General features: G+C 40.4%; 1 protein-coding gene across 3 annotated transcripts in view; it reads right to left on the reverse strand.

The window, feature by feature from the left end:
- The window catches only part of WDFY2 (WD repeat and FYVE domain containing 2), a 187,635-nt gene that overhangs the window by 47,721 nt on the left and 122,230 nt on the right, over positions 1 to 17,684 (reverse strand). For all 3 annotated transcript variants that reach the window (XR_008685963.2, XR_016038897.1, XM_055426161.2), the window contains exons 4-5: positions 7,824 to 7,878; positions 3,243 to 3,393 (exon numbers count right to left, since the gene is read on the reverse strand). Coding sequence is in view for 1 of the 3 variants with exons in the window: in XM_055426161.2 (XP_055282136.2) it covers positions 3,243 to 3,393; positions 7,824 to 7,878 (206 nt within the window). In the remaining 2 variants the exon portion in view is untranslated. The remainder of the gene's footprint in view (positions 1 to 3,242; positions 3,394 to 7,823; positions 7,879 to 17,684) is intronic.

Raw genomic sequence — 17,684 nt, forward strand, 5'->3', positions numbered from 1 at the left:
CCCAAACTTGGTCCAAGGACAGAACGAAGGATGAGGCTAGATAAATGTAAAGACCAGCAACAGAAGTAGGGGAGGAAAGCAGTTCTATTTCCTACGCCAACCTGCCATGGGACCTTGGGGAAATAGCTCCATTCTGCTCTATCTAGCTGTGCACAGGGCTAGCTCAAAGATTTAAAACCCCAAGTTCTAATCCTGGTTTTGCCAGGTAACAGTCACGTGACCTCAAGAAAGTCTCTTAACCTGTTGAGCCTCTCTGATGCATTCTACTCTGAAAATTGAGAATTAGGTCTTTATGTTTTGCTAGGGAACAAAGTAACGTTATGTAGAAGCACTAGGTAAACACTCAAGGACTGCAAATATAAGATGTTTTCTTCTTTTTCCTCTCCTTTGCTTCCTTATTATTATTATCGTTGTTGTTGCTGGTAATATGATAGTCTGGCTTCCCAAGTAGTGCTAGTGGTAAAGAATCCACCTGTCAATGCAGGAGACCCAGGAGATTCGATCCCTGGGTCAGGAAGATCCCCTGGAGGGGGCAATGGCAACCCACTCCAGTATTCTTGCTTGGAAAATCCATGGACAGAGAAGCCTGGTGGGCTCTTGTCCATGGGACTGCAAAGGGCCAGAGATGACTGAACACACACACACAATATGATAGTTCACTTAACATTTGAAGTGTCAGATCTTCAGCCAAAGCAACAAAGATTTTGAGGTGATTTCAAAACTGATAATTCAATTTGTGAACTGGTCAGTCATTTTGTCATCCTTTGTTTCTCTACTTGAATTTTGGTTACTTTCATTGCATATTTACTTGACAAAGAGGCCTGAAAGAAGAGGAGAAAGGCTATATTCCCTCTGACTTCTATCACTTGTTGGCTTGTTTGAATGACTGTTTGAAATGCAGATGGGAGAGAATGAATTTATATGTAGAAGATTTTTATCTACACCACCAGCATCCACTATGAGGAGAAATGGGGGTCATAATATTATTCTGAACATTTTAAGTTATTTCAACAGATCTTCTTTTCATTATCACTAACCAACACCCCTGAAAAAAAAACCTGTAAGTATAGAAGATGGCAAAAAGTGGGGGGGGGGGCGAGGTGGTGGAGGAGGGGGTCCTGTGAAACAAATGGGTTCCATGAAAAAAGTGAGCCCCAATGCTGTATGGGTTGCTTATTAACAATCCACGCACCAGGCGGCTCCCAGGAAAAGCCCTGGAGCCTGGGAAAGTCACGTGGTTCTCAGCTGAGACTCTCTGGCAAATTCAGCATCATTATGCATCAGGGCACAGCCCTGGGAAAATACCAGGCATATATACACTCCCAGGAGCTAGGGCTGGCACTGTAACTCCAGAACTGGAGCTAGGGAGGCGGAGGGACTTTTCTGGAAGGGCATCTCTGCAGTATTGCAGCTCCCTTCCAAGGTTGGACTGGATGGTCATTTGCACGGGGGAAGGAAGCCTGGGGCTTTCACTATACATCAAAGCTTCTGCTAGCCAATCACATGATTTTTTTTCTGCCTGGTAAACCACATGGTGTGGCCACAGGAAACAGCTGAAAAATGAAGATGACCTTTGGAGATGCCTGAACAGACAAGTCAAAGACTGTAATAAGAGTCAGGACAAGTTTACCTCTGTGTATTTATGGGGTTCCCCCCGCCATTTTCAGATAGTTTAAAAAATAAACTTCTTAAGGGCAAGATTTGTATTTCTTTCTATGCTCCCTGGCTTGGTTAGGTGATACAGAAGATACATCACTAGGCTTGGCCAGTGACAGAGACGCCAGAATGTTAAGAACAAATTATATTGATGCCATTGGTTCTTTTCTCAAAGGGGTAATAAAGTTTAACTGCTGGGAAAACCCAGCAGCCCACGGCAGAAGACCTGGGTTGTGATGGTGATTTTCCTTCATACCAGCTGGGGGGCTGCAGAGAGAGGCATGTGACCCACTCTGGGCTGCAGCTGCTCATCTGTAAATGAGAAATTGGACGGATGATCTCTTAGGGAGATCTAATCTAAGCACTACAAGAAATCATTAATCTACTGGCAGGAGAGATCATGTACTTTAATTCAAGCATTATGCTTGTCTGAACTGGCTTTTTAGTAAGTAAAGCATGGAGATTGTTTTTTTATTAACCGCCCTCTCAAAGGTAAGTTGATCTCTATTTCCACTCCTCCTCACCCTTGCTTCTGGTCTTCTTCGTAACTTGCCACTTTTAAAACTTTCCATATGGCCATTCTCGGTTTCTTCCTCTTGCCCTTCCAGTAGGAAAATAAGAGTGACATTAGCCTAAACACACACACACACACACAGACAAATACAACAACTGCTACATGTCTGCAAGGAAACAGCAAGGTACTCTGTCAGATGGTTGCAAATTACTGAATAGGAATTTTATAAATATGAGATGAAAATCTGAAAGCAAGTCTTATTCTTTCATCCTGTTTTTGCAGACAAGTAATCTGTTTATAACTATTTCCTCATTTGTCAGAAGGTGGAAAGATTCTACACTTTTTAAAGAAGAAACTCAGGGCCCCTTCCTTCTTACAATGGTAACATCACCCATCCAAGTCTCACACTTGGATGTGAGAATCCAAGCGCTGGATGTGAGAATCACGCATCATTGGCAGGTATGCACAGTGACCACATGGACCCTGGAAGCTTTGGAGATAAGAGTTAGTATCATTCTACACATTCCGGAAAAATCTGGTGCCTGGAACAAAGACTTGTACAAAGCATTACCGTGTTCAGTCAGCCTACGCTGGTCCCAGCATGGTAGCTTCTCAATAAATATTCTTAAAATGAATAGGGATCCTGTGGTTCTTCTGCCAGGCACCAAAATGCGAATGTTCCCAACCTTAATGCCTATGTGTGAATTATTTCTGTACAAAAATAAAAGACTCTAATTCAGTGACAGCATTATCTCCATGTTCCATAATCTTTCTGATGACTGAGGCTCACAAATCTGGGCTATGTGCTGTGTAGACGTCAGACTCTGCTCACGGCAGACCCACAACCTGCTCGTCAGGGACTGTTATTTCAGGTGAAATTGATTTACCCTGCCTACGTGAGGACCCCTGACAATTTACATGTTAGGATGGTTTATAAGCATCTTAATCAGCAGGGCAACTCAGCAAATAAAACACGAAACAATGTGTTCATGCACATACCCAGAATGCTCATGAAAGAAAGAAATCAACAGCTAAGTTCCCACACCAAGGGATTCTGTCCAGCAAAGGATACTGCAGGCCTGAGGCCACAGCACTGGTGCGATAACCTCCCAGACGCTGCCCACTCTCGGAGCAGTGCCAGGCAAACTGCTTGTCCTGTCCCGTGCTCAGCACCCACTCCAGCTCCAGGACAAACTGGATCATCGTCACTCGGCTCTGATGCGCTGAAAACCAAGAGACAAGAAAACAACCCATCAAGCATCCTAAACGAGGCGTGGTCCACAGAGGCAAGGTTGTCTCCTTCCCCGCCCCAGCGTAAGCTAAACAGTAGATCATCATGGCAAACGCAACCTAGAACGGTGGCTCTCACTGGAGATACAGCCATGCCCCTGGAGAAGACCACATCCGAGTTCCTATAAGAAAATGTTCCCAATAACCCAAGGGCCAGGAGCCACCTCTTTTAGACTTGTTAGAACTTGCTGGTCTAGAGAAAGATCACTGTGACTGCAAAACACATTAGGAACGATGCTCTCCTAGTAAGTTACTGGGTCAGTTTATTTAAGCTTAAGAAAAAAAGCAAAGAGCATTACTGTCCTCCTTTTGTTGAAGGCTGGCTTTGAAACCCACAACAAAGTTCGAGATGAATTTTCCATGACAAATCAAATGCTTGGAGCTTGGAAAGGATGCAGAATTATTCTCAAGGGCCACATAAAAAAAAGAATGAAATATCCCCTACATCAAAGTAAATGTAATGAGATAATGGGAACAAATTTCCCAGGGTCGCTCAGGAATAAGGGCACCACCATCATAAAAATATTGCATCACACAGTTTCAGAGTCAGAAGACACTATTCACATCCTCGACCCCCTCTCCCTGCTTTACATGTGGGCAAACTGAGGCAGAATCAAGTCGAGGAGTTTGGTCAAGGTCTCATGGCTTCTCAAGTACCAAATAAAATCAGGAAAATATTTGCTTTCTTCTTCTTATACAATTCCAGGGGGAGAGGCATGGGAGTGTCCATGGCCACTGAACAGAGCTGACTGGAATAAACAAAGATTGAAGTCTCGGAACTTGGACCTCACCAGGCTATGTGCCCAGGAGGTGGCAGCCTGGTGGGTGAGAGTAGACATGCTGAGTGTGACGAGGTGACAGAGAAGACATCACCTTCCCATTTTCATCATGAAAATAGGACGAGACACGGATGGATCAATGCAGCTCTATCAGCAGTAACAACATCACTGCCAATTTCTGAATGTCTGACAAGTGCCAAGGACCGAAAGATATTCTCTCACTTACTCACTGTAATGACTCTGCAAAGCTGGGGGGCCTCTTTCTTTTACACACACAACCTGGCCTTGGCAAGATGGCCCTTCTAGACTGGTAACCAAACAGTATGGCCAGAACCACAGTGAATTCCTCTGGGACAGACATTTCACCAAATACCTGATGTTTAAAAATCTGACATCTGAAACTGGAGTGTCTAAAGGGATTTAGAAGGGGCATAGAAGCAATAATACTCTAACTTCTCTACACAGTACCTGCCTTTCAGAGAATCAGCCACCATCAAGATCAAAACGTTGTCTTAAACTCAAAGATGGGACTTCCGAGAGAAACTCCTGTCATGTCTGTGTCATCAAATGCCTAATTTAAGTTCCACCAATGGTGGAATAAAAGCGGACACTCTAATGGTTCACTTTCAAGTCTATTTCAGGCAGAACGTGGCCCCTAGCGCCTTGCTCCCTTTTTTCAAGAAGGCGCTGTTGATCCTCTTCCTGTTACTTTCTAAGTCCAAGGGGATGAAAGTAGGAAGATAAGTGGGTTTACAGCACTCCAAGCTACCATTCTGTGTCAGAGGACGAGACAGAGACTCAAAAATCTTATGTGACCTGCTCAAAGCTACACAATCAATGAGTGACAAGGATAGAATTAAAAGCCTAGTCTCTCTGCCAAAGTTGGTTCTCTTTCTCTGTCAGGCTGCCTATGATTACTGAAAATACAAACAAAAACCAACAAAAAACAAACCCTAAAACTTAAAGCACATACTCTTTCTAAGATGACAGAATTCTCTTATTCAAAAAGAAACCATTTGAAGATACATACGTAGCGCTAAGCTTCAGGAACCTAGGCTTGAAGCCTGGCTGTACTTGTTCAACAAGGGCCACGATCTTCATCTTAGGGAGGAAACATCTAGTTTCTCACAATTAAGTACACGTGACCCCTGAACAAGGCATGTTTGAGCTGCATGGGCCCACTTATACGCAGATATGTTTCAACAGTAAATACCACAGCACTTCCCGATCTGCAGCTAGACAAGAGTCAACTGCATGATGTTAGCTGTAGTTTGTTTTTTCAATAGCTGTTTTTCTCTCAAGTTGAGGAAGTTCCTGTCTATTTGCAGTTTGCTGAGAGTTTAGATCATGAATGGGAGTCAGGTGTTATCGAATGCGTTTTCTGTGTCAATTAATATGATCCTGTGATCTTTCTTCTTTAGGCTTTTGACGTGACACTGGTTTTCATCGAACCAGCTTTGCGTATCTGGAATAAATCCCACTTGGTCATCATGTATAATTCTTTTTACATGTTGCTGGATTTGCTAGTATTTCTTTTAGGACTTAAACATCTAAGTTGATGAGAGAACTGGGGCTGTAGTTTTCCTTTCTTGTAATGTCTTTGTTTTTGGTATCACTTGTTTTAAAAGTGACTGTTTTAAAAAATGGTAATTGAGATAAAAATCCACAAAATATAAAATTCACCATTTAAACCATTTTTCAGTGTATAATTCAGTGATTTTTAGTATATTCACAGTTTTGTGCAATCATTATGGGAAATGTTCTATTTCCAGAACATTTCTATCACCTCCAAAAAAAACTCATACCTCCAATCCCCTTAGCCCCATCCCTGAGGAACCCCTAATTTACTTTCTGTGGCTATGAATTCTCCTATTCTTAACATTTCATATAAATGTAATCATACAATGTATGGTCTTTTCTTTCATTCAGCATGTTTTCAAGGTTCATCCACATGGTAACGGGTATCAGCACTTCAGTCTCTTTTTGTGGCCAAATAAGAATTCACTGTATTGATAAACCATATTTTGTTTACCCATTCATCCATCTGTGTATATTTAGGTTGTTTCCATTTCTTGGCTATTGTGAATAAGGCTGCTATGATATGGATATACAAACACCTGTCCCTGCTTTTATTTCTGTTCAGGAATAAACCTCACTTGGTTGTGATGTACTTGCCTTTTTATATATTGCTGAATTTGATCTGCTTTAATTTTGTTTAGATTTACTTGATTCTATTTTCATGGGGGATGCATGGATACTATGTGTGCCTTGTTCACTATTATAATTTTCAGTTATTGGAACACAGTAGGTACTCAATAAATGATCAGTGATACATAAAAGAAAAACACTAAAGAATAAACCCATAGGGATGGTGATGTACACACTGCTATATTTAAAATAGATAACCAAAAAGGACCTACTGTACAGCGCACGAAACTCTGCTCAATATTATGTGGCAGCCTGGATGGGAGAGGAGTTTGGTAAAGAAGGGATACACTTTATGTATGGCTGAGTCCTTCGCTGTTCATCTGAAGCTATCACAACATTGTTAATGGGCTATACCCCAATGCAAAATAAAAGGCTCAAAAGAAAGAAAGAAAAAACTAGTTATTAAAGGGAAAAAAAAAGAATAAACCCATAGGGAAATGAACTTTTGCTCAACACTGAGAAATGAAGAACTTAAAGCTGAGAATTTTCTAAAATCAGGAGGGGTTGCTATGTCTAAGGATAGCTTAAGAGGAGAGGCCAGATGATCATGAATGAAGTCATGAGATGTGGATGAAATGACCTCTAAGTGTTCCAAGGTCTACTTCTAATGTTCTGGCCCCTGCCACTGTTGACCTCGAAGAAACACTCCTTAGTGAAAATTTGCTCCTGATCTGTACTATGTAAATGGTCTATGGTACAATGCCAATGTTGAAGACACAATAAAACCCAAACGTCTTCCCTGAGACAATATGAACCTTTTACAACCGTTAACCACAAATGAAATGAGCTCCGTGGATAGCAGCTCACTCCCAAGCCTGGCCCCACTCTCCAAGTCTGCTGCAGGGTCTGAAGGCAGTGGGGTGGAGTAGGGAGACCACGGATAAAGGCCGTGGGTACTGGAGTCACACGGGAACTGGACTGGCTCTGCAAGTCACCGGCTACAGGACTACATGCCAGCCAGCCAATCTGTTTGGGCCTCTGCTTCTTGATTCAAAAACTGGGATAATATTCACCACAAAGCACTGCAGTGTTTTGTTCCTAGTGACTGTTGTAGTTAAGTCCCCTCTTGTGGCCATGGCTATTTGAAGTACTATTTGTAATTGGCATATTACGATGTAACATTGGTCTTCATTTCCATCTTAAAATGCCTAAAAATGCCTAACAGGTTTTTAGATTTGTGAATTTTAGTTGAAATGTATTTTACGATGTTACTAAACCTGCAGAAATATTGAAATATTTCAGAGAACTTATTCACTGTACATTTAATTTATTTTATTTATAAAAGTTATGAACTGTAAAAAAAAAATAAATTCCTCTAATTATTAAAAAAAAAAAAACAAAGTTTAAGGCAATGAAAACACGACTCTTATTCCTACCTTGATAGTTTTTCACAGGAGTCATCTTGTTATAATCTTCTGATAAAATAAACTCCTACAAAAGAGAAGGAAAGTATTAAGCAAAAAGAAATTCTTTAAGTGAATAAACATGTTTGGTAAAAACCGGATTGTATAAAGCAAACATCATCACTAAATTACCTCTAACATTAGTATTTTGCCAATCAACTCAGCATTTTCTGTTCCTCTTTAAAAGTAACAATCATAATTATGATCCAATGCAATTATCGTAATTTTTAACCTTACAACTCTGAAATTGATTTTTTTTTTTTTTTTGAGTATACATGAGAAGAAAACTGGATCAAGTTCAGAGTTTTGATCCAGGTCAATTTTGAAGGTAAATCCAGTTCAAATTACTTTTTTTCTTGGTGGTACCACAGCTGAAATTTTGCAAGTCTCTGGCCAGAGATCAAACAGGATGGTAATGCTCTACTAGGAAAATGAATTAGCTATTTTAAAGATTCTGTTTCCAATAGCAGTCTTATTTCCCAGTACAACAAGCTGCTCAAGGCTGCATCTTACGCATCCCTGTGCCCCCAGAGCACCTGGCACAGTAGAGAGTCAAGAAATAGTGAAAAAATGGATATGAAAAAGACAGTCAATAAACAGTGAAAACACGAACATGTAAAAGGTGCCTCCCAATCTGATGAGGCTAGCTTCAGTGTCAAATTTACTCCACATGATCAGTTTCTATATAACACATTGTGCATACTCTTTGTGAAGACACAGAAGAGGTGATTTTGTGCTTATGTTAGTACACTTCACCTAAGCACATACAAAGACCCATATGTAGAAGCCAGTCAAAGGTATATAAATTCCAACCAGGTTCTGAGTCCTTTAACTTCTTTCAAATGCAAAATCTCAAAGCAGCATTTCAAATTTGGAAATGTCCATATGTTCTTAAACAGTATATTTCTGTATTCTTAAACAATACATTGCCAAACATAAGGAAAACTGCCAAGAGTAATAAATTGATGTCTTTATGGGAACTGAAGAACAGAACAATGAATCTTTTCAAAACATTTGGAGGCTTTCAGAATTGCTCCTTGATGACTTAGAGAAAGGTGGTAGGAGGACAGACGCACAGACGCATGACTTGCAATCTGGGTATTTACTGAGTTCATATAGTTTCTGCGGTTTTTCAGAGGTACATAATTACACTGCTTTTCCAATAGGTGCCACAAAGTTAAAGTACAAGGTGATGTGAGAGGATAAACACCTTAACAAAGACCATCTGGGTATTGACTCTTCCACCCCAGCCCTCCTTAAGAAGCTTATCTGCAAATGGATTTTCTTCACCATGTTTTTCTCAGTAATAACATTATGCAACTTGTCATTTTAAAAATTTGTTTCATTATTCCTTCAAGGAGTGGCATAATATTCATTTCTGGTTTCTGAAGAGCTAGGCTCACAATTGAAGAGAGCAGACTAATTTTTAGAGAAGTCAAGTAGTTTTCCTATAAGGAGCTTGTAAGTGTGGGTAAAAAGGCACGTACGTATCTGAGCAATGGTTCACGACCACCCTTAATCCTTGGCAAGAATAGCTCAGCTCTGGGTCCCATTCTTTATGTATATTTATTACTGGAGGATAATTGCTTTACAATGTTGTGCTAGTTTCTGCTGTACAACAAAGTGAATCAGCTGTATGTATCCATACTCCTTCCCTCTTGAGGTCCCTCCCACCCCCATCCATCTCACCCCTCCAGGTCATCAGAGAGCACTCAGCTGAGCTCCCTGTGCTATACAGCAGCTCCCCACTAGCTATCTATTTCTGTGCCTCCATACTTTACTGCACCCCAAGTTTCCTATCATACACACAAAATGTATTTCTTAAAGACAATTGCTATTTGGGCAAGTGTTCACTGAGTTCATATCATGCATATGTTATTTTGAATACACTGAAAGGGTTCTTTAGCTTGGGCAAAAGGTACATTAATTCCTATCAGAAACAGGCAGGATATAAAATAAAACAACTTGATGTAGATTTGTGTTTAGGGTTAAGATATACATATATAATAAAATTCTCAGTTCACTGCATAGGTGAATTTAATTTCTTGTTCATTTGTTTCTCCTATGAAAATAGATACATAATCATGGAGAAAATTTCAGAAACTGTCAGTATTTTTTTTTCATTATTACTTTCTTGATCAAACAGACAATTTGCTATTCTAGGAAACGTAAGACTGATAAATATTTAAAAGCTCCTTATGATACTATTTCTCAGAGATAATTATGAAAAGTATTACTGGAATATGTAATAAAACAAAATATTAGTATCATTTAACAATACGCTTTTCTGGTAACAAATCATGCACATCGTTATACACAAGTACATACTTTTCAACTTCAGTCTTTTTAACAACTGCATAGGATGTACTGGATAGAAGGCAATGGCAACCCACTCCAGTACTCTTGCCTGGAAAATCCCATGGACGGAGGAGCCTGGTGGGCTGCAGTCCATGGGGTCACTAAGAGTTGGACACGACTGAGCGACTTCACTTTCACTTTTCACTTTCATGCACTGGAGAAGGAAATGGCAACCCACTCCTTTGTTCTTGCCTGGAGAATCCCAGGGATGGTGGAGCCTGGTGGGCTGCCGTTTATGGGGTCGCACAGAGTCAGACACAACTAAAGCAACTTAGCAGCAGGATGTACTGGAATGTTCTTCTGTTGACAAATGTCTATATTGTTTTCAGTCTTCCTTATTAAAACAACAGAGATCTCCCTGGTGGTCTAGTGGCTAAGACTCCATGCTCGCAATGCAGGGGACCCAGGTACAACCTCTGATCAGGGAACTAGATCCCACCTGCTACCACCAGAGTTTGCAAGCCGTACCTAAAGATCCTACATGGTACAGCAAAGGTCAAAGGTTCTGCAGGCCACAACTAAGACCCAGTGAAGACAAATTTAAAACAACAGAGGACTTCCCTAGTGGCTCAGTAGATAGGAATCTGCCTGTGAATAACACCTAAGCCTGTGGACCATGACCACTGAACCCATGAGCTGCAACTACTGAGCCTGTAATCACCCACAACTATTGAGCCCGAGTGCTGCAAATACTGAAGCCCGCATGCTCTAGAGCCTGTGCTCTGCAGCGAGAGAAGCCACTGCAACGAGAAGCCCGTGCACTGCAATGAAGACCCAGCACAATCCAAAATAAGTAAATTAATTTTAATAGAAGACATACACATTTAAAATTACTTTATCCATCTTTCTATCCTCCCGCATTTATTTTTAAGAACATTTTTAGATTCACAGCAAGATTGAGAGGAAAGTACAGATTTTCTCATAAAGCCCTTGTCCCCACACATGCATAGCCTCCCTCTTTATCAACATCCCACCGGAGGGGTACATTTGTTAGAACTGATGAGCTATATTGCACATCATTATCGCCCCAAGGCCACAGTTTGCACTAGGCTTCACTCTTGGTGTTCTAAATTCTGCAGATTTTGACAAATGTAAAATGACATTATGTCTGCCATTGGAGTATCATACAGAGTATTTTCACTGCCCTAAAAGTCCTCTGTGTTTTGCCTATTCATCTTTCTCTCCTGCTTAATCCCTGGCACCACAGATCTATTCACTATCTCCAAAATTTTGCCTTATCCAGGTGGCCGTACTGTTGGAATCACGTTAAGCAGCCTTTTCAGGCTGGCTTCTTTTATTCATTAATACCCATTTAAGCTTCCTCCATGTCTTTGCTTTGCTTGATTGCTCGTTTCTTTTAGCTCTGAATAATATTCCATCGCCAAGATGTACCACAGTTTACTTATCCATTCATCTACTAAAGGACATCTTGGTTGCTTCCAGGTTTTGGCAGTTACAAACACAGCTGCGGCTTCTCTCCTAGCTCAGTCAGAAAAGAACCTGCCGGCCAATGCAAGAGACACGAGAGATGTGGGTCAGGAAGATCCCCTGGAGAAGGAAATGGTAACCCACTTCAGTATCCTTGCCTGCAAAATCTCATGGACAGAGGATGGGCTACAGTCCGTGGGGTCACAAAGAGTCGGACACAACTGAGGGACTAAACTGCCACCAAACAACTAACTGCAGGCAGGTTTTTCACACTTTTTCAGCTCCTTTGGGTAAATGCCAAGGATTGGTGGTTGGTTGGTGGTATTGCACTGAATCCATAGATCAAATAGAGAAGAACTGACATCTTGACAATATTGAGTTTTCCTATCTATGAATGTGGAACACCTCTTTAGTTCTTCTTTAATTCACCAGAGGTTTGTGGGTTTTTTTATATAAATCTACATATTTTGTCAGATTTGCATTCAAGTATTTCATCTTTCTGGATGCTAATGGTATTTTTTTAAATTTCAATTTCTACTTGTTCACTGCAGGTATACAGGAAATGACTGACTTGTATGTTAACTTTGAATCCTGAAATCTTAATGTTGTTGTTCAGTTGCTAAGTCATGTCCGACTCTTTGCAACCCCATGGACCGTAGCCTGTCAGGCTTCCTTCCTTCACTATTTCCCCGAGTTTGCTCAAACTCATGTCCACTGAGTCAGTGATGCCATCCAACCATCTCGTCCTCTGCTGCCCCCGTCTCCTCCTGTCCTCAATCTTTCCCAGCATCAGGGTCTTTTCCAGTGAGAAACCTCAATAAGACTGCTTATTAGTTCCAAGAAGTTTTGGGTTTGTTTTTTTTTTAACAATTCTTTGAGATTTTCTACATAAATCATCATGTTATCTGCAACAAAGACAGTCTTAATTCTTCCTTCCCAGTCAATATACATTTTATTTCCTTTTTTTTTTTTTAATCTTATCCCTTTAGCTAGAGAACTCCTAGAACAATGTTGAAAAGAAACCATAATAAGGAATCAAGGTTGAAAAGGAATTATTGCCCTTGCCTGAAATCTAATTTTAGGGAAAGCTGCTGGGTTCTCATCACACCTGGCTCAATGTTCACTGTAACAGATGAGCATACAAATCACACAGTATATGTAAGGAAAAGGTTCGTAATTATCTCCACTCTCTATCTCAATCCTTTGAAACAGTGCTAACAGTCTATTGTACCCTTCCACATGTTTTTTTTCACCCTAAAGAAAACCCTTATGTAAACATATAGGTTTGTTTTTTTTCTGGTTGGTTGTGTAGTATAAAAATAGGATCATACTATATACATTATTCTACAATTTGTTCTTTTTATTTGTAATATATCAGAACTATCTTTCCAGGGCAAAACACACTCCAAAATATGGATATACCATATTTTTTTCAAATATCTTTCATTAAATGGACATTCCGCTTGTCTCCTATTTTCTACTATTATGACAATACGGCAAGAAATGTCTTCAAATGTATAAACATATGAACTAACGCATATGTTGCAAAGATGCTGGCTCAAAGATTGTGTACACTTAATATTTGAATACACTCTGCCAGATCACTTTGTAGAAGTAGACAGAATTTCATTTCCCCACCATCTGGCCCTCATACGAAAGCCTACTTCCCCATATCTCATCATCATTAGGTATTACTCATCTTTTCAATTTTTTGCCAAATTAACATACAATTATATATTTTATAAATATAAATTTTATATAAATATAAAATAAATATTTTATTAAAATATATAAAATAGATAAAATTATTTTATCACCATGGTTTAATATGCATTAATTTAATGTCTTATGAGTCAGAGCACTTTTTATATGTTTATTTGCCATATACACTTCTTGTTTTAGGAATTTTGTCTTCAAATTCTGCTGCAGCCTGGTTTCCTAAAAAGTTGAGTTTGAGGTGAAACTTAAGTGCTATTTCTTAGTTTGGAGATGTGCTATCCGTGGTCTGAGTGAGGGAGAAGCAAAGTAAGCAGAAAAAGATGAATGGTGTGTCACTAACTTGGGCTGTGCTCCCTGAAGAAGTCCAATTGGTTCTCCAGAGCACAGCAGGTCTCTGGACAGACAGAACAAACACCAGACTTTGGAAGAATCCACTGGACAGCAGGGTAGAGAGAATTTATCTACCAACTCTCTGCTCCCTTGCTTTAAAATTTGATTATAACTCCACCAAACTTACCTTCCCCCTCCTTCTAGAAGGCTGCATTGCCTATTCCTTGTTAGCAGTCACTGGGGGAAGTCAGATTTTAGTCCTTTCAAGGGGTATACTTCATATAACTCAGAAAGTCACTGTGGAACCAGAGAGCTAGCTAGCTTCCTTCTGTTTTAGTTTTAAGATAGCAGAGAACAGGGTAGGTAAGAGTTCAGACCTCGGGCACCAGAACCAAACCGTCTGGTTGAAATCCCAGCTAAAACATGTACTAGTTACATGATCTTGGGGAAGTTACTCAAGATTTTTGTGCTTCAGTTTTCTTCTCTGTAATAGCCTCATAAGACTGCAGTGAGGATTAGTTAATATTTGCTGCTAAGTCACTTCAGTCGTGTCCAACTCTGTGTGACCCCATAGACGGAAGCCCACCAGGCTCCCCCATCCCTGGGATTCTCCAGGCAAGAACACTGGAGTGGGTTGCCATTTCCTTCTCCAATGTGTGAAAGTGAAAAGTGAAAGTGAAGTCGCTCAGTCGTGTCCGACCCTTAGCGACCCCACAGACTACAGCCAACCAGGCTCCTCCATCCATGGGATTTTCTAGGCAATAGTACTGGAGTGGCTTGCCATTGCCTTCTTAATATTTATGAAATATTTAAAGCAGTGTCTGGCACACTTTACCTTCAGAAAATGAATTAAGCATCTTACCTTTTAAAAAGGCTGCTTTTCAGCCTTTTGGCTAAGATCAACTGTGGTATGGGGGCTTCTCAGGTGGTACAGAGGTAAAGAATTTGCCTGGCAATGCAGGAGAGGAAAGAGACACAGGCTCAATCCTTGGGTCAGGAAGACTCCCTGGAGAAGGAAATGGCAACCTGCCCCAGTATTCTTCCCTGAAAAACTCCATGGACAGAGGGGTCTGGTGGGCTACAGTCAGAGTTGGACACGACTGAGCAACTGAGCACACACAGCTTCTTAAAAAAATCTTCTGGAATATAATAAACAACTCTGATTGAAGAATTAGAATTCAACTATAAAATCAGGAACTCCCAGTCCTTTAAAAAATAGCAGCTTTTTGACAGATATTCCAATTTCTTTATTTAAAATTAATTTTAATTGGAGTACAGTTGATTTACAATGTTGTTAGTTTCAGGTGTACAGCAAAGTGAATCAGTTAAACATATACATATATCCACTCTTTTTTAGATCCTTTTCCCATGAAGGCCACTACACAGTATTGAGGAGAGCTCCCTGTGCTATACAGTAGGTCTTTATTAGCTATCTTTTTTATATATAGTACTGTATATATGTCAATCTCAATCTCCCAACTTACCCCTCTCCATCTCCTTTCTCCCTTGGTAACCATAAGTTTGTCTTCTACATCTGTGTTTCTATTTCTATTTTGTAAGTAAGTTCACTTCTACCATTTCTTTTTAGATTCCACATATAAGTGATATCATATGGTATTTGTCTTTCTCAGTCTGACTTACTTCAGTTCAATCGCTCAGCCATGTCTGACTCTTTGCAACCCCATGGACTGCAGCACGCCAGGCTTCCCTGTCCATAACCAACTCCCAGAGCTTACTCAAACTCATGTCCATCGAGTTGGGGATGCCATTCCAACCATCTCATCCTCTGTTGTCCCCTTCTCCTCCCACCTTCAATCTTTCCCAGCACTGGGGTCTTTTCCAATGAGCCAGTTCTTCACATCAGGTTAAAGTATTTGGAGTTTCAGCTTCACCATCAGTCCTTCCAATGAATATTCAAGACTGATTTCTTTTAGGATGAACTGGTTGGACCTCCTTGCAGTCCAAGAGACTCTCAAAAGTCCTCTCCAACACCACAGTTCAAAAGCATCAATTCTTTGGCGCTCAGTTTTTTTTTATGGTCCAACTCACATCCATACATGACTACTGGAAAAACCATAGCTTTGACTAGATGGACCTTTGTTGGCAGTAACGTCTTTGCTTGTTAATATGCTGTCTAGGTTGGTCATAGCTTTTCTTCCAAGGAGCAAGCATCTTTTAATTTCATGGCTGCAGTCACCATCTGCAGTGATTTTGGAGCCCCCCCAAATTAAGTCTGACACTGTTTCCACTGTTTCTCCATCTATTTGCCATGAAGTGATGGGACCAGATGCCATGATCTTAGTTTTCTGAATGTTGAGTTTTAAACCAACTTTTCCACTCTCCTCTTTCACTTTCATCAAGAGGCTCTTTAGTTCTTCTTCTCTTTCTGCCATAAGATGCCATGTGTCATCTGCATATCTGAGATTATCAATATTTCTCCCAGCAATCTTGATTCCAGCTTGTGCTTCATGCAGCCCAGCTTTTTGCATGATGTACTCTGCATGTAAGTTAAATAAGCAGGGTGAAGATGTACATCCTTGACATACTCCTTTCCTGATTTGGAATCAGTCCATTGTTTCATGTTCAGTTCTAACTGTTGTTTCTTGACCTGCATACAGATTTCTCAGGAGGCAGGTCAGGTGGTATTCTCATCTTTTTAAGAATTTTCCAGTTTGTTGTGATCCACACAGTCAAAGGTTTTGGAGTAGTCAATAAAAGCAGAAGTAGATGTTTCTGTTGGAGAAGGAAATGGCAACCCACTCCAGTATTCTTGCCTAGAGAGTCCTGTGGACAGAGGAGCCTGGTGCGCTGCCATCTATGGGGTCACAGAGAGTTGGACATGACTGAAGCGACTTAGCAGCAGCAGTAGCAGATGTTTCTGTGGCACTCTCTTTCTTTTTCTATGATCCAATGGATGTTGGCAATTTGATCTCTGGTTCCTCTGCCTTTTCTAAATCCAGCTTGAACATTTGGAAGTTCACAGTTCATGTACTGTTGAAGCCTGGCTTGGAGAATTTTGAGCATTACTTTGCTAGCTTGTGAGATGAGTGCAATTGTGCAGTAGTTTGAACATTCTTTGGCATTGCCTTTCTCTGGGATTGGAATGAAAACTGACCTTTTCCAGTCCGGTGGCCACTGCTGAGTTTTCCAAATTTGCTGGCAGATTGAGTGCAGCACTTTCACAGCATCTCTTCTAGGATTTGAAATAGCTCAACTGGAATTCTGTTGCCTCCACTAGCTTTGGTTGTATCATGATTCCTAAGGCCCATTTGACTTCACGTTCCAGGATGTCTAGCTCTAGCTGAGTGATCACACCATCGTGGTTATCTGGGTCGTGAAGATGTTTTTTGCACAGTTTTTCTGTGTATTCTTGCCACCTCTTCTTAATGTCTTCTGCTTCTGTTATGTCCATACCATTTCTGTCCTTTATTGGGCCCATCTTTACATGAAATGTTTCCTTGGTATCTCTAATTTTCTTGAAGAGAGCTCTATCCTTTCCCATGCTATTGTTTTCCTCTATTTTTTTGCACTGATCACTGAGGAAGGCTTTCTTATCTCTCTGTGCTATTCTTTGGAACTCCGCATTCAAATGTATATATCTTTCCTTTTCTCCCTTGCCTTTAGCTTCTCTTCTTTTCTCAGATATTTGTAAGGCCTCCTCAGACCATTTTGCTTTTTTGCAATTCTTTTTCTTGGGGATGGTCTTCATCACTGCCTCCTGTACAATGTCATGAACCGCCGTTTATAGTTCTTCAGGCATTCTGTCTATCAGATCTAATCCCTTGAATCTGTTTGTCACTTCCACTGCATAATCGTAAGGGATTTGATTTAGGTCATACCTGAATGATCTAGTGGTTTTCCCTATTTTATGCAATTTCAGTCTGAATTTTGCAATAAGAAGTTGACTTCACTCATGAAAATCTTTAGGTCCATCCATGTTGCTGCAAATGACATTATTTCTTTTTTTTTTACATTAAAATTTTTCTTTTTCTTTTTGGC

This window comes from Moschus berezovskii, chromosome 13, assembly GCF_049115385.1.
Source record: "Moschus berezovskii isolate FMDL1 chromosome 13, NW_MosBer_1.0, whole genome shotgun sequence".
In the NCBI taxonomy this organism is placed as follows: Eukaryota; Metazoa; Chordata; class Mammalia; order Artiodactyla; family Moschidae; genus Moschus; species Moschus berezovskii.